We start from the raw sequence: 24,955 nt of genomic DNA on the forward strand, positions 1-24,955 counted from the left end.
CATTCCTGGGCAGCTGAGATGTCTTCACCTGGTTTGGTGCACAGCAGCACGTTTTATCAAAGAGCATAATGAGTGCTTGCTGCTATGGCCCCAGACAGTACTCTGGTTACATAAACCATGTATTCAGGCAATCATTTGTAGTTATTTCCTCACTTCCTTGGAAAGCCAGAAGCTATAGTTTTAGTTAGCTGAATTCCCTCGTGTGCCCTTGCCCTGCTTGCCCCTGCAACCCAGCAGCTCAAGGAGGAAGACTCCATTGTCACTAAAAATGTTCAGTTTCCATGGCAATAGGAGCTGACATCACCAGAATTTTCTCCCCTCTCAAACACTCCCTCCCCTAACCACCTTCAAAATGTTTTTTGGTTTTTTTTCTGGAAGGGTTAGGAAAAAACCCAAAACAACAGTTAGAAGTCAATGTTGTCCCTCACTGTTCCCCTCAGACCTCCAAAAATCACATGAAGCAATTTGGTTTGAGGAGTGCCAATGCCCCTTGTGTGCACAAACAACCAGGGCTGCAGATTCAGCTTGTTGACGCTCCCATTCCCAACTGCTTGCTGGTGACAGGAGGTTGCAGGCTCCCAGACGTTTCAGGCAGACTGTGCTCGTCACCACCAGCTGTCCTGGTGGGAGTCCCTCTTCCCTTCCCTGCGTGATCAGGTCCTGTCTGGCGTCATTTGGTTCCCACAGTGATGGGTGTGTTTGGAGAGCTTGAGCTGAGGCAGCCTCAGAGGGCAGCTACCTCAAGTTGAGAGCCTATGGTGGTTTGAAAGTTGAGATAATGAGAAAGCTAATCAGATGGGAAATGTCAGCCAGAGTCTGTATGTGTGTGAATTTAGGGGAAGAGTCACTTGTTTCTGGGCTCATGCTCATCAAGCCAGGCAGTTCTCTAGCAATGCAAGAGTGAGCAATTGCCCCTGCTCGCTCTATTCTGTGAAACAGTTGCATTGACATGTGGCTGGAGATGATGCCACTGTCCCTCTAGGAAAGGAGATACCATCCCTTTATACATCTGACCTGAGGAGAATGAATTCCATGTAGAGAGAGGTTGTTCTGCCTCTCATGATCCAAGTGCTGTAATTAACCACCTGTGCTGGGAATTCTGTCTGTCCTTGCCCACTTCTGTGGCACCCCTGAAACATATTAGGTAAATTAAGGGGCAGAGGACTTCACTACGTGGGTGGGGGGGGTTAGTGTTTGATTATGATTACACGTGTCCCCAAAAATATGCCCAAAATCTTTCTCTAACTACTTGTTGCTTGAATTCCATTGACTGAGTGGGTCTGTCTTTCACAGAATGCTGTCTTTATCTCTCTCAATTATCACAGTGGAGTGTGCCATGTAGATCTCAAACTGTGGTCAAATTCCTCCTGTCCTTACCTTTGGTGTGAGAAATGACATTTTGGATATTTTGGCATTTTGAGATATTCTTGGAATGTTCTTAAACAGTTTTTAAAGTGGTGCATTTCAGAATAAGACAGAGCATTCTGTCAGTGCTTCAGTCTGTTTCAGTGCCATTGGTTGTAATATTGTCTAACTATTCCTGCCTGAAATTTCCCGTTTCCTATAGCCAAGTATTGCAGTAGCCTGTCCATTCAATCACAGCACTTCACAATCAATTCATTCAGCTGCTTTCTTCATGGTCTCCAAGCTTGATTGGTTGGGTTTTTTTTTCCTGTCTCCTCTTCTGAAGAGAGAAAACCCCTTCCTGTTAGTAGGAACAGTAAACTTTGTTCACAGAGGTATGTTAGTTCCATTTTTTTAAAACTGGAATACTGGAATACATATTATTTGCATTTCCAAGGCAGTTCATGCTGTTCTATCCCTGACTTGTCATCTTCATTTCTTTTCTGTTCTCCCAAAAATACGCCTCAATTGCAAAATCCATCAGGGACTTTTTTTAGTTTTCTGTCAGGTTGTGATAAATAAATAAAGAACAGAGTGGCAAGAATTGTGCATTACAGAAGTACATCTGCTCACAAATGAATCCCCATTTAGTGTTGCATGTGAGGTTTATTACTTAGACGTTTTTTCTCCAGCTAATGTATGTCATGATGATTACATATCATTCCAGCCATATCAACCTAATTACTTGTGTGAACCAGACTTGTAATCTCATAAGAGATTATAACACATTAGTTTGATGATGTCTATTTTTCCTTACACTTGTATTGGGTATGGTTAATTTTGTTATCCACTTTCAATCCATAATCTATCCAAGATGCATATTGACAATTTCATCACTGTACTGTCACCAGCATCAGTCCTGTCACTGAGATCACTGTGTACTGGCACAACATCAGAATTCCTTTGACCCTTGGATGCTTTCCCAGTTTTCTGAGTCTAATCAAAAATTATCAGTACTGGTCCAGATCTTTTCTGGCCATCTCTTTTAAAACTCTTGCATACAAATTGTCCAGACTTGCTTATCTTAGAAAATCCCTATTTAGACACAGCCTGAAATACTTGATCACAGCTGGAGCTGAAATTAGCTCATTATGATCAATGGTGCACTTACATCATCTGACCTTCCCCAGAGGACTTTTATTTTAACTGATGTTTTCTGCCTTTTTCACGCTGTTAGCGACACTTCTGTTTTCTTGTTCTAAAACTTATACTATTTTATGTGCTCTTTCAGTTCTCTTACAAATTTTCTACAAGTCCATCTCCTAATTTATATTCACGAGTATCACCTTTCCCTTTCCTTCTATTACATTGCTGCTTTTGCTTTCACTCACGTTGTACTATCTTCTTAGCCTGTTCACCTTTCTTGTCTCTCCTGAAGCTTCTTGAATACCCGATAAATATTCCTAAACACCATTTGGCTGTACTCCACAACTCATGAATTGAAGTCTGACTAGTTTGACACTTTTAAAAGGCGTAGATGTAACTGGTGCTTAAGGACGGTGTTTAGTGATAGACTTGGCTAGGTTGAACTGGACTCAATGATCTTAAAGGCATTTTCCAATCTAAATGATTTTATGTTTCTATGGCTGTTTCTGTGTGCTTTCAGATTCATGAATATGGCCTCCCAAACCCACCAGATATACCTGGTACTGTCGGTGACCTTACATGACTTGGACATAACACATGCAATCAAGTTCTATAATTATTTTTTTAAAGAACTTGATAGAAAATCTGTCTTCCATTCTTGAATATAATTTTCTGTATTTCCAAGGCTGGCAACTGCCAAGGAGATTTAGGTACCCCCAATGCATTGCCCAAATTTAATTCTTAGAGGTGAATTGGGAGAGTGCTTTTATCAAGAGTGCTAGTCAGCCTGTATTCTGGTGTGATCTGGACAAACCTAATCACATCCACAGGATCATAGGTAATCAGGGCTGGAAAGGGCCTTGTAGGGTCTCCACTCCAATCTTGTTCAAAGGAGGGTCAACAGCAAACTCAAGTTAGAGTTGTCCAGTCAAGTCTTGAAGACCACCATGGATGGAGATGGCACCATCTCTCACCATCCCAGCCTCACTGCTGATGTGTCTCTGTAACTAGTCTGAACCTCCCTTTCCTCTTTTTATTTATATTTGTTGTGTCTTGTTCTCCTGCCATATGGTACTGTGAAGATTCTGGCTTAAATCCCACTGCCTTGTAGGTACCAAGGAACTGCTGTTAGGTCCCACCAAAATCATCTCCTCTCCTTACAGGACAAATGCTCCTCGCCCAAGCACCTTGGTGAGCCTCCACTGAACTTGCTTCAATTTATCAACACCTTCTTTTATTGGAGGGCCAAAAGTGAATGTGATATTTTAGACATGGTCTACTGAGTGCAAAGTAAGGGGCATAATCCCTCCCTCATCTACCCGCTGCAATCTGACTGGTGCAGCTTGGTGTGTCATTGTCCTTCCCTGTGTGGACCTGTCCCCCAGGAGTGGCAGCTCCTTTGCAGCAGGACTACTGCCCATCAGTCCAGCCCAAATGCAGGACCTTGTATTCATCTGTTGAATTTCATGAGACTCCTGTCAGCCCATTTCTCTAGCCAGGAGGAATTCTCTATATGGCAGAAAATTAATCCATAAGTATTTTGTCACTGACTGTGTACTAGAAAATGCCATTTCTGACAGAGTGTGTTACTCCCCCTCTCTTTCTGTCCACTTGAGCCTCCTGACTAGGTTCAAATTCTTTACTTTAATATTCCTTTCATGCAGATTTTCCCACCAGGCCTTCCTAATGCCATTTAGGCATTCTGCTCATAAAATGAACAATTCTTATCCTCTTTATTACTTGGGCCCCTGGCACTGGTATATAGGCAACACTATTTTTCTCTTCTTTACATCTTTTAGTGCCTTGATTAGTTTTGTTCTTGACATGTAGGTTCTGTGAGAATTAACTCTTTTCCTAGTTTTATCACTTTCCCCTTTGGCCTTTTATTTAATCTTCTGACTGGTCTTTCAGTTCTCTAAAACCTAATTTTTCTTCTAATTAAATGCTGGTTAATATTTCTGCACAGGATTAGCCCAGTTCTCTGCCAGTCTCATGCTCTAGGTGGCTGGCCAAGCCAGCACCTTGTCACCAGATTCCTCGTTCACCTTTTTGCCTGTTGGCCAGAATGTGCCACTAATGAGTTCAGCTGAATATTTCTTGTCCAATTTCTTCAGAAAGGTTCATAAATCCAAGTCTATAATATGTGGTATATCTCTCATTATAAGAAAAACAATTAGTTTCAAAACACACCATCATGGGTAAATACTGTCCTTGAAGTCTGAATGCCTTCCTAAATTTGATTTTTAATTTCACCTATAGTATGGCAGCACAGCTCTCCTGGAGCTCCATTTCTTTTCCAAAGCACCCTTTCCTTTCTGAGTAGTTATGCAGCCTTTGGGGAGAGGGTTTTGCACAGCTGAAGAATCCCTTTTCAGGCAAGCCTGGCAGCCCCTTAAGCTGAGCAGAACACTTCTTCTCACTCCCTATCCCTTTTGGCTAGTTGCTTCTTCAGGAGTGCTTTATGCAGCTTCCACACTGGGAGTCTGGAAAGTATTTCTATTAACTGAGATATTACATTTACATTTTCTTTCTGACAGTTCTCTACTGTCTTTGAGTTCTGTTCCCCATAATTCCCTAGATATGGCATCCTTTCCAAAAACCTGGAGAGATGATGACTCCCAAATCCATCCATCCAAGCTCTTTTCAGACATGTGCAGCACCACTGTGTACATCAACTTTCTCCTTACATGGAAAGCACTTATGGCCCCAAGTTCATCCCTCTAAACTTCAGCCTGGGAAAGCGAACTGGCAGCTCTCTGAAGGATGTGAGGTACCAACCTCCCATTCTCAAATGTCCACCTGTTTCCAGGAAACAAATCCATCACTGCGTGGTGCCCTTCCACACTGGGAAGATGCCTCTTAACCCAAAACACACCAACTGGCCTTAATCTCACAAGATGGAGAAGTGTTGCCAATTTCTGCTTTTTCTTTGCTTTTAATTAACTGCAGTCCTTCAGGGACCTGGCCAGAATTTGCATAGTTATGACTTTAAAATCTCAGATCATTAAATACTTATTAGCAGCAGGGTAAACAGCAGAATGCTCAGAAAATCCTAGTTAGCTAATGTTCGATGCCAAATAGAAGTCTCTATAAAATTATGGCAAGTCAAAGAAAACTGTAATAAATATAGCAATTAGGTGTTTCAAGTAGTGATCAGAAAAAGATGGAAACCAGCAAGCAGCAGGCTAAATAGCATCTTAACCAAAGGTAGAAATAGCAGCAGCACAGCCCTCCCCTCAAACATGCACTCGCTTTTCCCTCCTTAATGATACTAATTATTTCATTTGCTTTCTCCCAGTAAAGCTATCCCTAGATGTGCAACATATTGAAATGAAAGCAGTCATCAAAACGAAATGAATCACACCAGAGAAGAATCAAAACAAGGAGGCAGCTCTACCCTGCCTGCGTAATGGGTAGTTCTCAATTATTGCCTCTGATTTTTGCCTTCCTGAAAGCTAATTCCCTACCATGTGAATGCTAGGTTTCTTTAAAAAAAACAAAACACAAAGACCCAAAAAAGGTAAAACCAGCAGGCTTATAGGACCAAAATGCAGGCATTCTTTTTTATTTTCCTTTTTTTCCCCCCCTAAGCAGTGAAATACAGAGCTCAGCCTGTGTTCTGACTCTTGGTTTTTAGAAGTGAGGCCCCATCGCTCAAATTCAGTCATCTGAGCTTGGCGAGTCCTTCTGGCTTTCTTATCACAGTGTGAAAACCTGCTTATGTCTTTTTGTATCATGTCTCTGAAACTATTAAGAAACTCTGACATTTTCTCTTAGTACACAGTTTGGAGAGAAATCTGAGTGTTCCAGGGTGTGAAATAATCACATTCCAGGCAGCAAGGGACCAGTCTCACAGGCTCTGGAAGCTTTCAGCGGCTTTTGCTGGCACAGCAATATAAAAAAAAAAAAAGTAAAAAAATATTTTGTACTGGAGGGGGGAAGAGTTGCAGGTTATTTTTTTAAGAATACAAAGCATCACAGCTCAGGAGCTGACTGTGTAATTAGTAATTGATCTATAACTCCCTGAGGAAATGTCTTTTTGCTAACAGAATTATAGACTCTTTATTATTATTATATTTCATAAATGAGGAAAAAAGAGTGTAATTTTTGCATTTCTTGTTTTACTAGCAAGGCTTTTTTTCCTTCTGTGTTCAGTTTTCATGTCAGCAGAGAGTTGTCTTTTTGCAGCATAATGAGCTCTAAATTTAAAAGAGATAAGCAGAACTACTTAGCTTAGTACACTGTGGTTTGCAGAGCAATTTGGAGGCCTACTGTGTTATTCCACTTTTTCTGTGGTAGATGTTGAAAGGATTTTGGATCATCTGTTTAGGGTGCATGTTGAAGCCTGGCCCCAGAGGCACCAAACTGTGCAAAATGGGTGCAAAATGCACAGTTTGTTCTAGAGGTATCTATATCTATATAGATATACCTCTCTATCCCAAGAGAGCTGATACTGGTGCTGGGATCTGCCTGGCAGCCCTATGCCTCCAGCACCACAATGTCCATACAGCAGAAGCTCAGGTCCAAATAATGAAAGAGTCATTTGCCACAGCCTACTGGACCTTTGGGGAAAATAAGGATGTGGCTCCATCTGTAGAGCAAAATGGTGGGGGCATGGGGCAGAAAACTTAAAAAAAAAGGTCCTGGCTGGGAGCCCTGCTGGTCTGGCAAGTAGCACGTGTGTATCAGCTGGTTTGTGTGCATCCTGTGGATGCAGCCTCCGAGTGGAAGCAGCAGCCCTTCACTCTTGCCCAGTGTCTGGTCAGGCCTCATCAAAATCTCCTGGCCCTGCTTCTTATGTGTCCAGATGGATTTACAAGAGATTGGATTCATCTTGCAGCTCTCTTTGTGTACAAGCTCAGGCACGTCCAGCCTTAGCAAGGGATGACAGGAGCAATCTTGAATGCCCCATGTGCCCCATGCTCTAGACCTTTATCTGTGTGCTCTTTTTCTTGCCTATCTGTGCACTCTTCCGCCTGCTTCATTGCTGTTACTCCAGTGCTGGGGGTCCCCACTTCCCAGGCAGTTGTGGACCCCAGTCAGTGGATTTTACTGCCTGTCTTCCCTTTCCACAGCACAGATTCAGCTGATGGAGTCTCTGGGGTAGCCTGGCCAGCCCTGCTCTCCACGCTCCCTGCCCATGGCTACGCCTCTGGCCACAGAGGACCAGGGCTGTGTGGATCTAGTGATGCACATGCCTTTTTTTACTTTCCTTCTCCTAGAGGGGATCAATAATGTAAGAGGGGAGATATGGGACCACTGGAGTTCATTGTCCAGCGCAAATACCAGCTTTGCTCCTTCTTTGTATTGTAGCCACAGTCTTTGAAGCCAGAGCAGAGGCAGTGAGACCACCTTCTCATCCTGGTATGTATGACTGAAGTGGAAGAATTTAGGGGTAAATCAGTCTCCCCCCACCCCACAAACTTCAGGTGGAAGATTTTAGCTCATGCATCAGGGGCTAGACATTTTGATAAAGGGAGAGATGTCAGCTCCAACCTTTGGCATAGATATCTGAATAAATTTTCAGTCAGGGAAAACTGATGGTCTTCCTATGGACTCCTATGTTCTAGAACTTCAAAGTGGTAGAAATTCCAGTTTGCAAAATGTGATAGCCAGATCAAGGAGCCAAGGACAGAAAGACATATTTCCTGTACACAGAAGACATTGATTAAATCCCATCTAGCCATGGTATGGGTACCCACCAGTCTTTGAGCCCTCACATAGCTGCAGGAATTCAGAGCAGAGACCAATCAAACTCTTCTGACCTGGTCATATCAGGTGCTCATAGATGTAGGGATCAAATGGAAGTCCACAGGCAGAAAAAGCTTCATTTCCCACAGAGACCCATAGCAAGTCTGAAATTACAGCTGGAAAGTCACAGCCACGAAGTTTTTGGCTTCAGTGCCAAACCTAAATTTATTTGACAAAAAATATGAATTTATTAGTCTGCAGTTAATTAGATTTCAATTGAAAACTTCTATCAGAGAAGGGGAATTAGGCAGCTTTTGAATTTGACAAAAACATATTGGCTTTGTGTCATAAGAAAAATACTGTCTTGGTATTTTTCATGAATGATTCAGAATAGTTTTTAAATGCCATTTTTTGGCTGCTAATTTTCAGCAAGTAGAAGTTCAGAAGCCAAGACTAGGACAGCTAATAAGTATTTAATAAAGGTATAAGGAGATGTAAATATGAAGAGGTAAATGGTAATGTTTGAACTGCTTTACTAATGGATTTCATTGAATGTAACTGCTAGGTAGCAGCTAGCCAGGCATTGCTTGAGTATATTATCCCAGGTCACACATGCAGCAAATGAAGTCTGAATTTTCTGGACTCCTTACGTGGCTTTTGTACTGTCACCATGTCTATTTTAGAGAGCCTTAGCTTTATTCTCCCTCCTGCTGGTCAGTCTGCTCCCCTGTGCCTGGCACAGAGCCACGCTGGCCGTGCATTTCTGCTCTTGGACCACGAGTGCTGCTCCTGCCGAGTGCCAAGGCAGATCCAGGCCCACTCTGGAGCTCACAGGTGCACAGGACCAAAGCAGTGCCAGGCTGGAGCTGATGAAGCTGTTCTGGTGTTGTTGAGGCCTCACAAGCATTGAAGGTTTCCATGCCCCCGTGTCCCCGTGCACTCACTGTCTGCTCCGGTGCTGTGACACGGGACAGAGGGACACGAGACCAGGCACATTCTGGGCAGAGTCAGCGTGCTAACAAATTGCTCACTTGTTCCCTGCAGTTCCTCTGTCTAACTCCAGGTCCTTTGTGTGTTCAGCTGAGTAGATTTACCTAAATGGAAAAATATGAAGGAAGTCAAGGGGCAAATGGAAAAAGTGGGAATGAAGAAGAAAGATTGAAATGAGAGATGGAAATGTTGCAGGCAGGTGTATGTCAGAGGGATGCAAAGAGGCAGGGAGCAGGTGGGATGCCTTGAGAGGGGGAAGGGAGGCAGAGCTCAAGCAGAGAGGTGTTCCCTGCCAGGCATCCCCCTGCTTATGCAGGATGAACCCCATGCATGCAGGCAGTGCCCCTGTCCCTTTTCCCACTCTGACAAGATTCCCAACATGTATCAGTCTTGAGCTGTGTGGTGTGAGGACACTGACTGTGCCAATCCCCTCTCCTTCCAGTGAGTTTCATGTGGAAGGTTTTAAAAAAGAAAACCTCTAGCAAGGGAAGAAGAATTACTGTAAATATTCAATTATCATGACAGCTCAGTGCTCAAATTCCATCACAGATGAGAAGTTTGTCTTATTTAGCATAGTTTAAGCTTCTGAACCTGTCCTTCTGCTCATCCATTCACACAAGGGGCCACAAAATAGTTTAGTGATGCCAGAAATGAGCTGCTGTTTCCCTCAGAAGAGATGCATATCACCTTGTTCTGTCATGATAAAGGGGAAGGACTCACACCCAGCACAGTCTTTTTTTTTTTTCTTTCTTCCCCTTCCCACATCCTAGACTCTGTCTGACTGCCCCCAAACCTTAAAGAATTTATGGTGTTTACTAACAAGACGTGCCTTAAGCAGCCAAGAAAGAGAGGAGAACAAGATGGAGGGTAGTTAGGTAATGGGGGTACCCTCACTCATGGCACTGAGCTGCTACAAAGCAAGGACAAGGAGCCTGGGAGTCTCCTGGAGTTCAACCATTTTTACTGGCTGTAACCTTACCTTGGTTTACAAACACCCAGCAAACACAGGATTCTGCAGGTTGCTGATGGGATAAGGATCCAAAAGCCAGCTTAACAAGAGTCCAAACAAGCACAGTACACCTGACCCACCACCACAAGGTCTCTAGACACAGGAAATGTGAACCTCCTGAAATAAACCTGCTGGCAGCTTCTGACTGATCGCTTCTTGCAATGAGTCCCTTTGTCCTGTGTCAGTCTGATGTCACCCCCACGTATGGCACTGGGAGATGGGGCTCAGTCCAAACCTAGAGGGGGTTGAGTGTCCAGGGTTTCCAGGCTGTGGGGAGCAGGGCTGGCTGGAGAATGATAATAACAAAAAGAGCTGGGCTAGCTCCCAGTAATGCTCCCCTGAAATGCTGCAGATGCCTGGAGACTCCAGCAGAGTCACTTAGAGACCCTATTTCATGAGAATGGAGGCAACATTTGGATTTTATCAGTTTTACCTACATAGGAGATGGGTGGGTTTTTGATAATTGTTGGAGTTTCACTGCACCTTGGTCACCTGCATTGTGTGGGCATGCTAATATTGCCCAAAGAGAGGAGTGAACATAAGCTGATGCTGAAGTGATCACTAGAAATGAAAAGGTGAAAATGAGCGGCCCTAATGCAAAATTACACTAGAATTGAATCAAAGTTGTTTGGATACAATCTGCATGACTACAACAGTCTTATCCACAGGGATTTAAGCATCCTGTATTTCTCTGCTATTACAGCTAAGACCAGGAGGCCTCAGGAAGAATTGTAGGCAGAAGGGGTCTGTTAATCGAGCTGGAGCCTCCTAGGGCTGAGTTCATTTTTGTTACAGTTGCTCTCTAAAAGATTCAGCGTTTGCCCTTTTCTAACCCATCCTTGGGAACAGCCTGCTGTTTTCCCTGGCAGTGTGATTGTCTGTTCAGCTTTTTTATCTGGCTACACTGGAACATAATGGCAGTAAATCTGTGACTCTGGCCACTGAGGGCTGCAGGAGGCTGGCTTGCTGCTGTCTGAACCACAGGGTTGACTTAAGGCAGCATTTGTCTTGTGCTGAAAGGACCCACGGTCACTACTTGGATGACTGATAATTTTCTAGTGACACAGGAACTGTACTGTATAGGTGGCAAACTCAATCCAGCTAGGAAAAGGCAGTGATGTTCACTGGGTTAAGGTTACTCACATGCTGTAGCCACAAGAGGACAAAACCCAAATGGTTTGAAAACATTTTAAAATTAATTTTGCATGGCTAAGGCTAAGAGAAGATGCCACCTCCATTTCATGTCGCCCCTAGCCCTGTGCTTTTCCCCTGTGCTTGGTTTCTCTGAATATTATTCAGGACTTCTCATTTGGCTCCTCCCAGTTCAGAAAAAATACTTTCTGAAATTAGATGTATTTTGGGCCAACAGCTTATTTGGCATTTGACTCTTGGGTTGTTCTGCTACTGCTCAATTTTTATTTCTTTTTTTCCCCTCAGAGGCAACCCAGTTTTCTTAGGAGCTGTGTTTTTGGGAGAGGAAAGGAAGTTCAGTGGGACTTCACCAAGCTTGAGGCCTTTATGTTTCTGTGCATATACATACCCCCACAACAGACTGCAGCGTGGGGGCTCCATCAGTCAGGAAGCTGCTTCCGTGTGTCAGCTCTCTGTGAAGAGCTGCTAGCTCATGGCCTGGGAGCAATACAACTCTGTCTGTAGTGTGCTTTGCCTGTAACTGTAATCCCAAAGTTTCAGCAGGTCTGTCTAATTCTGAAGCAACAACATGCTGATGAGACAATCTTGCTTTATTTGGAGCAAGGTTGGTCAGTGCTTACTCAAGGCCCTTCCACTGTGTGTCTTTGCACCACATGGGGATGTCCAGGAGTCATCTCCACGCGTTTTTATCTCTGTGTGTTCCTCCTCCTTTTGTCACTGTGTGTCTTTGCACCACACGGGGATGTCCTGGAGTCATCTCCACGCATTATCTCTGTGTGTTCCTCCTCCTTTTGTACCTGCTTCCAATTTCATCTGACTGCATCCTAAGCCTCTGTCTATCACTAATTCTTTCTGTAGGCTGGTTGAACATTTCTGCTTGGCTTGGGGTCGGGGCTTTTTTTGGGCGTGGGAATATTGTGATTATCTGCATGAAATCCCTTGTCTCTTCTTCTGCACTTGGTATATGTGGAACTGACAGTTCCAGGGAGGTAAATGAATGCCACTGCATTTCAGAGGAAGAATTATTTCATGCAATTACCCTAAAAGTGCAGGAGAGAACAGACTGAAAGGAATGAGGGAGAGAAAGAAAGAGAGCATGAGAGAGGATAATCACAACACTTCGACAGGTTTACCCCATCGTGTTTGAAAATCTATCACTCTGACAAGTCCCCTTTGTGAAAGGTGTAGACAGATAACCAGGCATTAGCTCTTCAAGGTCCTCTTGAATGGAGGGTAATCTGTAGAAGGATGAGTCCACTGTTCCATTTCGCTCAATGCCTCTCCCTGATTATTTTTTACAGACTGGCTGTACCCCATTTCCCTCTCAGTGTCTCACTTAAGCTCTCATTTAATTCTCAATTATTCCTGGTTAGGGGGATTTGGGTAAACTTTCCATTTACTTGTGGGTCTTTCTGTAAAATTATGGTTTTTTTCTGAGAAAGGGTGCAGTAACAAAAGGCAGTCCCCCCAATCCCTTCCTGTCTCCTGACTCTTGTTAAAAGGCCAGGGAAAAGGGAACTTTTTGTAGTTTCATTATTCAGTCTGAGAAGAGATTCTGTAGAAGCAGTTCCTGTCCTGACTCTGCTGCTATTTCACCTGCCAACTTTGTCATGCTCTTGATCCCATGAGCAGACCAGAGTTACCCAAGGGAAGCTGGTGACAACAGCCCATGTCTTCCTGGAGGTCTCATGCATCTCTGTTCATGAAAACTTGTTCATGAAAGATGATTTGAGGTCCTCAGGTGGAGATTTCTGGCCAGGATTATCATTATATCATTATAATTATCAAATCATCATTATAATGATTTCCCACCGTGCTTTTAAAGAGACAGGACATTTGCCATGCTGGGCAAGGAGAGAACACTGGGCTAAGGATTGCTGGGCCAGGCCACTTTTTGTCACCTGCACCTGCTGCTCTTGCAGCAAAGCCAATGCTTGAGTCACACCTATTTGCACTTTGAGGTTATTTACAGCACATGTTGTTCGGTTAGGAGAGCTAAGGTCTAGCATATGTCCTAAAATTAGGCTTTTCTCCTTTTGGTTGGTGTCAAAAAGGAGTGATTCACAGCCATGGGGGAAGCCTTTCCATCTAGTCAAAGCAGTTAGTGCTTTAAGAAAGAGGGTTTATTTCTGGGTAAGATAAAGCAGGTTTAGCTGAAGCTGCCTCCCGAGACCACACAGCCTGCAGTGGGAGATGAGGGGAGCACAGGGAGCACCCCACTGTGCTGCAGGATAACTCCCAACAAAACTGGCCACATGGCTCCTGTCCTGATGGCCTTGTGTGCAGAGGCCACCCCACACATGTGCCCTGGCCAGAAGTGCCAGGATGAAGCTCTGGCTTCGTCCCCATAACTTCCAGAAACTCTTCAATGAAGAAGTTATAAACCCGTGTCTCAAGCCAAAATTCTGGATTCTTTTGAACTTTCTTTTTCTCTCTTTTTTTCCTCTCTCTCCCTCTCTTTCCCCTGCTGCAGGATGGTGGAGTACTCCCTGGATCTCCAGAACATTAACCTGTCTGCAATCCGTACTGTCCGTGTCCTGAGGCCCCTGAAGGCGATCAACCGCGTGCCCAGTAAGTCGTGCTCCCCTCCCACCCCTCCCAGCTCCTGGGGAGCACACGGTCCATAAGGCTGCCTGTGCTGCTGGTGTCCCAGCAGGTACAAAGGGAATAGAGGCTTCTGTGGGGTTTGTGCAGGCTTTTCCTCATCACAAGGCCCAGAGGTGTTGTTGGATGGGCAGGAAAACAAGTCTCCCGGTATCCACCCTGGCCATCCTTTGTGCATGGCCTGTCAACGGAACCTCAGGAACCAAAGGTGAACAATGTGCAGTAAAGGGAAGGGGTTTTTCTTTCTCTTACTGAAAGATATCACAGGTTTAATGATGTCTGTAGCCTCAAAAAGTCCTGTGTGTGCGGTCTGGAGAAGGATGAGCTTCAGGAATCAGGGAGACTTAGTTTGCTCAGGCTTTCACAAGACCTTCCAGATCCTCTCATCTGAAAAAATTTCATGCCATTACCGGTTAGGGGTATGTAGCACCAACTCTTTTTTTTTTCCCCTTCTCGCCTTGTGCTTTGTATTCTCTCTTTTGTGCCAGCTATCCCTTCTGTGAGCTGCTGTGTGTGTATGAGTCAGGCCTGGGGCAGCCAGGGCTCTGCCCAAGCCCAGATGTGTCAGCCCTGGGACACTTCAGGCATTTCTTCTGCAAGTTTTTCAGTCTTACAGAATGGCAGGAAGTCTCCTTGCTGTTCTCCATAATCTCCCTGATCAGGCTTTCTGCAGTGGCTAAGACCTTGCCAGAGCTCTCCTAATCCTTCTGTCAAACTCAGATGCTCCTTTTTCTTTTCCAGACCTGAGAAAGTCTGCACAATTGACCTCCTAATCTGCATCGTATGTTTTCCCTTGTGCCAAAGTAATTTTCATGATGTCACCTACTTCTTGAACATGCTGTGGAGGTGAATTTCAGAGACTCTGGCTTCATGCAAAGCCTTTCTGTAAGAGGATCTTGTCCCTCTTCCTGGATATACTTTTATCTTCGAGCAATGGCCTTGAACAGAAGGGGCTGAAAGGTTTAAAAGAGAAACCAAGGCACAGTCCTGTATGCTCAGCATGGCAGAAGGGGACCAGACAAAAGAGCTACTGGTTGGGGCACTGAGAGAACAGCCAGGAATGTGACAGGTCCATCACAAGATGATAAAGATGAGGTTCAGGAGAAGCTTTTGGCTATTCATGGTCAGCAAAACAACCCCACCCACCCCCACCCCCCGGTCTGCATCCAGAGAGGAGAGGACTGGGAGCCAGTCCAGTCCAGAGCCCTAGTCCTGGGGTTGATGCCTAGTGAGGCTACCTGGAGCAGAGGCTAGACAGAATTAAAGGAATAAAGTAGGTATTTATTGGGCAGTAAAAGAGCCCAGCCATGGCTCCACCCAAGATGGACTCCTGGTCATGAGTTTTCCCACTTATACTGTAAGCTTTGGCCCATTTACATATTGGGGTTAATTGTCCAATTTCAGCTTCAGCTTAGGAAGTCCCCTCCTCCCAGATTGCTCTCCTCAATTTGCTGTTTACACTTTTTGTGCCTGAAGATGCAACAGTGTCCGTGGTTCTGGGGCTGGAAAAGGATTGCTTTGCCTAACTGCCCTGTGAAGAGAACTTGCTAACACTTTATATGAAGTTCAGGTTACCCACTAAGGCAGTACAGAATCTAGAAAATATGAAAGCTAGAACTTAAGGCATCACCTTTCTGTGAGGGGGTGGCCTGGAGGCTGTGCATGGCAGAATCACCCTTTCCAGGAAGATGTGGGCAGCCATGTGAGAGCAGCACCATCCTCACGTTGTGCAGCCTCCTTTCCTCCTGCTTCATCAGGTGTGCCATGAGTTTGTGCTCAAAGACTGCTTGGAGAGACTGATGCCTGTTATCAGGGTAGACTTAACCTTGGAGGCAAATGGAAACATCTGGAATGACATCCCATTAACTCTTACAGGTGTCTGCCTTTTTAATTGCTGGACAAAGGTGATCAGGAAGAAAGCTTGCCTGGCAGAAACTTAAGAATTTCTATTAGTCTTGTTCATGTCTTGGAACAGCTAGAGCTGCCCGAGGGAGGAAAAGTGTGAGCCACATCAAAACTGACCGGCTCCATCCATGCAGAGGCACCAGAGAGGCTTTTCATCATCTTTCCTGACCTTTGCAGAGCAGATGCCATTGAGTTTTACTGGCTGTCCCTGCCCTGACACTGCCTGTTTGCTCTTTCCATCAGTATAGAACTATACCTGTATGAAATTGATGCTGTTTTAATTTACACTCTGTGGTTAAACCTTTATGTATTTTTCTTGCTACATAAATCTGTGGTAATATGCAGAGAGTGTTTTGGAAGAAAGACATCCTGCCATTAATTAAAACAAAAAAAAAAAAAAAAGAAAGAAACTGGATTCCCTGGGAGAGGAAGCATTGACTTGAGGGCTGAAAACTAGCAAAGAGGTTGTAAACAAAGGTTTGTGATAAATGGGAATGAGCTGCATTAGAAGAAGGTGCCTAGTGGGCTACAACAAACATAATTAATGGGACCTTTGGCCACAAATCTTTTTTTAATGTCTTTGTAAAGTTCTTCATTACTAATCTGAAGAAGAGGAAAGTCTATTAGTGAGATGTACTGACGATATCAAGCCGGAGGTGTTGCAGGTGCTACCAAAGAAAGTGGGAAATAGGACAGCAGGAGGTAGAGGGAGATTGAGGTCATGGCTGGGAGTGTGAGATGTCTGGGAGAGGCAAGGAGTGGGGGGTGGTTGATCCCAAAGGCAGATATTCAGCCAAGTTCATAAGGCCATGGTGGGACAGGGGGCCCAGTGTTCACCTTGGGCATTTCAAAGGCTTCCACAGGGACACTCAGGTAGGGACTGATTTCCACAGGGGGGTCTGGCTGTGTGGACTGAATAATGGCAATTTATTATCAGGAGAATTGACAAAATTATTAGGAACCTGACTGATTAGAACACTAATGGGAGAGTGCTCAAGTGATCTGTCAGGTAAATTATTTAGTGCCCAAAGAACTCTACTGATCTGCCAGTGTTTGAAAAGTCCACATACTTATGTGAGAAATTTCTAGGGAAGTTTAAGAAAAATTTTATACTACCTGAATTAAAAAAAAAAAAGGCAATAACAGAAAATTAGAGGAGAGGGAATTCAGAAGGAATTTCTAAGGAAACAGTAGCAACATGGCAGAGTAAAAAGTTAAATAAACTGATTTTATATTCTTAGCAGGTGGGCAAGGCTGAAGTTTAAATGCCCAAATTCCCAAATTGGATGTGTCTAAACTCTGCTTACGTGTGCTCATCTGCAACATGAAACTACTGAAAGCTCTTCCTCACAGGGACACTCCTGAGGCTTTGAAACAATATCCCACAAAGCACTGTCAAATTCTATTTACTCATTATCTATGGTACAAAGGATGCATGTGAGGATGTAAAGCCTCTCTGAATCATGACAGAAGAAGAAAAGGACAACCAGTGTAACCAAAAGGTGGTAAATGTCCATTGAGAATGGCAGTTTCTACCCAGCTGTAGTTAGGCTGTAAAACTCACTGCCACAGGAAGTGGCACTGTGCAAGTAAAGGAGGTAAAATAGGATTTTCCAGTGGGATTTTCCCATCCTTGGAAGTGTCCAAGGCCAGTTTGAATGGGGCTTTGTGGGACTGGACTGGTGTAAGGTGCTGTTGTCCATGGCAGGGAGGTTGGAAGTAGATGATCTTCAGTGTCCCTTCCAAACCAAACCATTCTGTGAGAACTCTCATGGAGACACTTCTGGATTTCAAACCTCCTTTGGGGTTAGAGCTGATCTTTAGCTACCAGTTATCAGCAACTCAGCAGTTCTCAGCAGGATGTGCTACTGACCATTCCAGGTTTCCTGCCTGAAGCAGTCTGGGGTTCTGCCCTGCCTGATCATTCCTCCATTCTCCTGCCATCTGTGGAGTGTCTAGAGAAAACATGAAGCACCCTGGTCTTGTAATTGTACCATACCTTCATTAACATTTCCTCTTATTCTTGCATTCCTGACTACAACCCCAGGAACTCTGCCTTTTGGGGTCATGTTTGAAAATGCAAGAAATGAAAAGTCAGAGATTGGTCTGGTCCTATTGCCATGGGATTCAATTCCATGGCAATGAGTTGGTGTGACAAACCCTGCAAGTCACTGAATCAGTGTAAAGAGTATAAAAATACCTCCAGGTCTCTGCCTTCTGCTCTGGCCATGTCTGTGTCCTGTCTCGGGGTGAAATTCCACATCCATTTGTTGTTATCCTTTTGTGATTGTATTGCAGGTTGCTGGGTGAAATATTGCTCTTTGTGCTCGCTCTTTATTTGTTGCTTATTCTCTAGGCAAGGCACAAGGTTTGGGGAGAGAGGCTGGTTTTGTTTTATTTTTACCTGCTTTCGAGCAGTGAATCTGTGATCATTTCTGATAATTTGAATTTCTTGCTCTTCTTTTATTAAGTTTTTTTGACATTTAAGAAGGAAATGTTTCTTCATTTTACTCTTTCTTGTCACATTGGCCTTATGCAAAGAAGAGCCCTTGCATTATGTGTGATGTCTTCCAGTTTCCACTTACAATTTAGTAGCTGATTCATCATTTGGAAGCAGATTTTTTCAGCTGGATGCACTGTATGCAAGTGAAGGGATCTGTTGCAAAGCAACTTTACAGAGTAGAAAGTATACATACATGCTAATACTCAGTCTGTAAATACAGTAATGTTTATGTTGAGTTAAAGGTATTAGAAAAATAACATTATATGCTTATTATTTGGTGTGCAGGAAATAAAATTTCAGATTTGTGGGAAGTTCTGCTTTTTCTAAATGTGTTTTTTTCAGTCAGAACAAAAATAATCTTTTCCCATCCTTTTTAATACAGCTGTATGCTGCCTAATTTTAGAAGGTTTGTTTCATTTAATGTTTTTTCTTACACTGGGTCCTGACAAAAAAGTCTAAAAATCAGAAATCCTTAATCATGCCATTCTAGTATAAAAATGCTTTTCTCTCTTCTTGTCCTCCTTTTCTTTTTGCTAAATGTTTTAATGACTACTGCAGTGTTTTCATTTCAATCAAATAGCAGGTTTTTTCCTAGTACAAGTGCTGTGTATAAAAAATCTTGATCTAGTTCCATTTTTCTTTTTTAATGATTGTAATTATAGTAGCTCCATGGGTCCAAATAGACTGGAGTTTTCTCCTTCTCCTCTACGGATCTCAAAGATATAAACCATGGCTTGTTATTTTTAGTCTTTCTTATGTTTCACACCAGGTTAGTGGGACCCAGTGAGTGTCACCAGCAGAGTCAGGAACACAACTGACATCTCCTAACTCCCAGCTCTGCACTCATCTCTCTAGACCAAAGCCCCAAAATAAAAATAATCTGAACCATCTGAGTGTCGAAATGGGAAAAGCAGATGTTTAACCTGCATATGCCTGTTTTAAATCTGTATTCCACACCAAAGTGCCTGTGCTTGGCACTGCAACAGTGCCTAAAACAGAGTAAGCTGGCTACGAACCCCGCACTTGGCATGGGGGAAAAGTGATGACATTTACTTCTCTAAATGTGTTTTTGAAGAACTAATTTCACTGATGAGCGTGTGTGAAATGAGCTTCTGACTGAGATATATGAGGCTGTAAAACAGTCTCATTTACAGCTAGATCAGACAAAAACCAAGCACATTTGACAGGCACAGTCCTGCCCTAGCAGTTGGAAATGCAAACAGATTATGAAATTCCGCTTCTAAGTGCCCCCCATGGGGTCTTTGCTTCAGATGCTTCAGTATTTTTGCAAGAGGACTCGCTTCTTCTCTTCCAAAACTGATTCCCTTTCAAAAATGTACTCTTCCAAATGACTCTTTTGGAAGTAAATTTTCCCCCACTCTCAGCTTTATTTGTGAAGCAATAGCTGAAACTCAGATACTGTTGATTTTTCCAAATATTTTAACTTGCTCAACTCACAGTTCTTTGTATGAGGTGCTCTGTAAATACTTATTATCACACCTCAGTGACAAACAAACCACACTTTCAACCATGTGCTAATGTGTATACACACAGATTTATCCACATACAGCCTGAGCAGGTTAGTAAGGGCACAGGAGTGATGTTCTCTGGCAGCACCCATACAAAAAAGTTAAGAGGTCACAAAGCCCTGTTCATTCCCTAATCAGGCTGTGTGACTGAAATGTGTTTAAAGGTGAAGCTGCCAGCTTCCTGTGAGGGACAGATCAGAGATGGGATTGTACTCAGAGCTGCACTGTCCTGTATGTGCAGCTCTTTATCAAGTGTCTTTATCAAGTCAAGCCCTAAATTAGATGGGCATGCTCAGTATAAAGGGAAACCGTGTGAAGGGGAGCAGAGCAGAATGAAGATCAGTAGAGATGAGAAAAAGGAAGGCAGGCTGGAAAGAGAAATTCATAGGAGGCAAGTGGTAGGGTTTGCCAGGCACAGCACACAAAGGCCTGATGCGCCTCTGTGTGTAGGATAATGCAGAGAAGAGGTGGGGAGGAAATCAAAACTGATAAAAGTCAAGGACACTATAAAGAAGATCTATTGACTCACAAATATGCTGGATGGGTTTGCAAATCAATGCATCTCTGAAGCTTTTTAACAAACCAACTGGTCTGTAACCAGACCCACATTTTGCAGTACTGGAGGAAGCCCTCACAGAAGCCTGGAATGGTTTGGGTTGGAAGGGACCTTAAAGATCAGGGACACCTTCCACTAGAGCAGGCTCCTTAGAGCCCCATTCAGCCTGGCCATGAACACTTCCAAGGATGAGGCATCCACAATTTCTCTGGATGTTCCACTGCCTCACAACTCACAGTAAGCAATTTTTCCTGTACTTAAATTAAGTCTTCAGTCACTGAAGACAGGCTCTAATTTTATTTACTTGTTGTCTGATCTCAGTGCTGTTTTTCATGTGGATTACAAGTGTGCAGTGTATTGCCAGGTGTTTAACTGGGCAATCAAAGTAAATTTTGGAGAAAAACCCCAAAACATAATGAAAATTATATTCCTTTGTTAATGTAGCATCATGGCAAGGAGCTGGGAAACACTGAAATGCAGGAAAAAGAGACTAGAAATGCTTTGTTTTGTACAATACATTGATTATTTTCTATTTTTTGTGGTCACAGGTCATGAGAGAAAGTAATATTTCCTTCTCTGAACCAGTCCACTTCAGAATTATTAGCAAGTATTCAAAAGTCACTAATTGTGGGCTTGTAGGTTTTTCAGATGGCTTTAAAGCCATGAGATTTGAAAAAGGAAAAACAATCACAGATTATAATTATTTATTTTTCCTGTGGCTTTCAGACCTTTGTATCTGTGAGTCATATTTTTTTTCCCCACCCATAGTAGTGGGGAATAAAAACTTCTCTCCTTTTTTTTTTGGCTGTAATCTGAGATTTTCAAGTCATAGCAAGATTTCCCACCTGAAGGTTTCTGCCATGTAGCTAAAGACTGATGATAAAAATCAAAAGAGTCTGTAACAACACTTCAGAATTTGTGTTACTGAAAGTAAAGCAAGCCTGGAAAAAACCAAACCAAAACATTACAGAAACCAGTCATAGAAACCTTTGATGGAATCTTTATTTCTCTCTTCTCCTGTAGCGGAACCTGCAGAGCCAGAATTTTAAAAAATGCTTAGTACCTCACAGCTCCCGTTGTGACAATTCTGCTGCCTGTTCAAACAAGCTCAGCCTCCAGTGTACACAGCAATCACGAAAGCCCAGCCATGTATTTTGCTGCCTAAATGGGAGCTGAGCTGTTTTGCAAAATCTGTCCCATGGGACCTATCAAGCAATGGATACCATGGAAATGTGAGCAATAATGACAGTGTATTATGGGGTGAATGATACTGTCATATTACACTAATGCAAATTAAACTTTGTGTGTGTGGGCAAGGCAATTTACAATCATAACCTTAAATTTCTCTATCTTTGTGTATTTTGGGACTGATTCTCCTGTTCACACTCATTTCACGTAATGTCATGTCATTGCCTGCAGTAGAAAGAAACATGATTCATGCTAGTGACAGCAAGAGGAAATTAGCCCTGTTAAATCTTACCCAGAAGTTGCATTAATACTGTTTTACATAATATTTTGCATTATTCTGTCCCACTTAGCACTAGAGATGTGTAAAGAGCTTAAGGATATTTACAGGATAGAGGCAAGTGGCTCGCAGCCACAGCACTGGAGTTGACTTTTGTCCCTGGTGTTAGGTGGCTCCTCCAATTCTGAAAGAAAAGCTGGCACTGTATGTTTTTAATAGACTCTTCACCGAAAGTGAATGCAGTCATCACTGCAGTGATAAATGGGGAAAAAAATGAGATGATCACTGAATGAACTGCTGTAGCAGGTGGTAGTAGGTGTTGCTTATTAGATGTTCAGTATTACAAAAAAGAACAGAATGACAGTAATCCCCCAGAGAGACACCTCTCTAAGAAATAATCTGACACCTGTCATCACTTTCCAAGACAAGGCTGCTTAACAGTCCAAAGCTTGCAAGGGGATAATGGCAAGACAGTGAAGAAGGGGCTACTGACCGGGACCTTTGCCTGCATGCATTTCTGTTCCTGTCACAGATTATGTGGCTACCAGGCATGCTGAGGTGGCACGTTCTGAATGTGACTGCTTGTGGAGGAGGAGTTTTTGGTTGCTATCTGTGAACCTTAGCTGGGCTTACAGCATCCATCATAAGGTGCAGCCTGCTGCAGAGCTTGGGTGTCTCCTTTTAGGATGACAGAAAAGCTTGGACTGTGGCCACTCTCTCTTCACAAATGTCAGCATTTAGGTGTCAAGGTAAATGCTCTGGATTTTGCTCTGCTCTCTTTCTTGAAGCCACTGCAGCTGTGGAGTCAGGTCTGCAATTAGGAGGCTCACTTCTGAGCTTGCTTTTTCACATCACCTGGCAGCACCACCTGAGCCCCCTTTGGCAGCCTGCTGAGCACTGGGGCTCTGCAGTGCCTGTGTTTATTTGCTCCTCTTCTCCAAGGAAAAGAGCTTATCTCTGGTTTCATTGGCACTCTCTTTTCGGTGGTTGTTTTAGCTGAATGTCTGTTGGGAAGTGTTTTAAGTGATGCATTTTTCTTCCCTTCTTACTTTCCTTTTTCATGCTCATGACCTGACCTGGTCTGTGTCTTGCTCTCTGACTGAAAAGAGGTGAGGTCTGTGTTAGTCCCTGGATCCCAAGGGAATTGTTTCTAGAGCCTTGGAGCAAGCTTAAAGAGATTTTTTTCCTCTTATATGACTGTACTCTAAACCTAGTCTGGAAAGCTCTGTTCCAACAGGGTGAAGCTATGGCCAAAAAGTTTTTTTCTGGAGTTTGTCTCTCTTTTGGCTACTTCAGGCTTAACCTGAGAAGTACCTTGAAGGTAAGGACTAGGGGCACTTAGTGTTTAAACTTGAGTATTCTAAGGGAAGTCATTGTATGAAGATGAGGATTGGTATGCCCATGCTACTGAGAAAATGAACAACAGCTCTCCATACTGGCTGAAGCTTTATAAGTGCTACAAATGTCATGTTTTGATCTCTTCTGTGGTTACGCTGGGGAGTGACAAAGATAATTTGAGGTTATGTCATCAACAGGCTGTGTAGGATGAGGTGCCTGAGCCAGTCAGGGATGCTAAAAGGCTTTGCTTGTCAGTAAGGCAAGAGTGGGGATTTGGTGAGGAACTAAGCAGTGCTCCTGAGCTATGGATCATGCTGACCATCGGCAAGTGCTAAACCCCCAGCTCTAAATGTACCCTGCAAACACACTCAGAACCTGACAAAGAGATTGATGGGAAGACTTTACTTTTCTCTGAATGAGCCCAGTGTGTCTGGGGCAGTTTTTCCTTAGCAGCAGAACTGGCTTAAGGTCTGTCAGTACCTCATACTGTCTGTCAACTGGACAAGTCTTTCCCCAGAGTTAATTTAATTTGGGTCTGGCCATCCCTCTGGATATGCTCTCTCTCCTGCCATGGTGCAAGGCAGGCGGTGATGGTTTGCAATGTGAGTGAGGGTGGCTTTGCAGCTTGAAGACAAAGCATCTGGAGCTGCACGCTGGCTCTTCCAGCTGAACTCCTTTAGCTTGCATGTGTTGTTTGCAGAAGAGGCCTCGGTTAGAAGGAATGCATGAAAGAGAAAAGATCTGCATGGCAAGGGAAGCTGTGGGTTATAGTATAGGTCAGCTTGGCAGTGTGTCTGCTGTTGGACCCACAGCTGATTGGTGTCTCTTGGTAGTGTTTGGCCCAAGCTGGAGCTGATGTTTATGAGTGCAATGTGTGAAATGACAGCTAAGCCTCGGGTCAGCAGGAGATCAGTGAGGACAGCCACAAGTTGGAGCACCAGCTTGCACTGTGCACACAAACTGAGATTATTTTAACTACAGGGGTTGGCTGCAAAATTAAAAGAAAAGAAGAAGGTGCACGTCTCTCTCTGTGTACTTTCTGCACAATGTGTCTGCTGGAATGGTTCCTCGGTTGTGAAAATTTCCATAAAGGAGCATGCACAGGAGAGTGCTGCCAACCCCATGCTAGCTGGATGTGTCCTGGGGCAGGGGAGGAAGGAAAGAAGGCACGCTTGGACAGGCAGCCTGGCTGAGGGACATAATGACACTTCAGTTTCTGCATTCTGCAAAATGTCCTGCCAGCTACAGTCACACAAGTGCTGACGGGAGGGAGATTTGGTTTCGTTCCAGTTAAAATGACAATTGGTAGCTTGGTCCACGACGCAGGTGAGATGAGAGCTGAGAATTATGTTCTCCTCCATTGCTTTACCCCAAGCGAGGGAATGATGGCCTCAAATCTCCTTTTGACTTCACATGCGTCGGCTCTGTCCCTCACACTGTAGCTGGGGTGGACTGAAAGCCTCAGAGGTGAGAAAGAACAGGGTTTCTCACCCCTCCTCAGCCGGTCGCCGTTCGTGTCACAGCGGGAGTAGCGCCAGGGAGTGAATCAGCCCAGCTCTCCTGGTGCTCAGGAGGAGGCAGGAGGGACAGGGCCAAGTGACAGCGCTGCTGTGCCACCCTGGCGGTGCCGGTGGTGGGCACAGCTCCCCGCACCGCGGCCTCGGCTGCCCGGGGCTCGCCCAGCCCAGTCCAGCCCGCCCGGCCCAGGCCAGCCCAGCCCGGC

General features: G+C 44.0%; 1 protein-coding gene across 1 annotated transcript in view; it reads left to right on the forward strand.

Moving 5' to 3' along the window:
* CACNA1I (calcium voltage-gated channel subunit alpha1 I) overlaps window positions 1-24,955 on the forward strand; it is a 164,764-nt gene that overhangs the window by 84,825 nt on the left and 54,984 nt on the right. Inside the window, exon 5 of the mRNA XM_031057759.1 lies at window positions 13,806-13,903. Coding sequence (XP_030913619.1) covers window positions 13,806-13,903 — 98 coding nt within the window. The remainder of the gene's footprint in view (window positions 1-13,805; window positions 13,904-24,955) is intronic.

This window comes from Geospiza fortis, unplaced genomic scaffold (genome assembly GCF_000277835.1).
Source record: "Geospiza fortis unplaced genomic scaffold, GeoFor_1.0 scaffold173, whole genome shotgun sequence".
NCBI lineage: Eukaryota > Metazoa > Chordata > Aves > Passeriformes > Thraupidae > Geospiza > Geospiza fortis.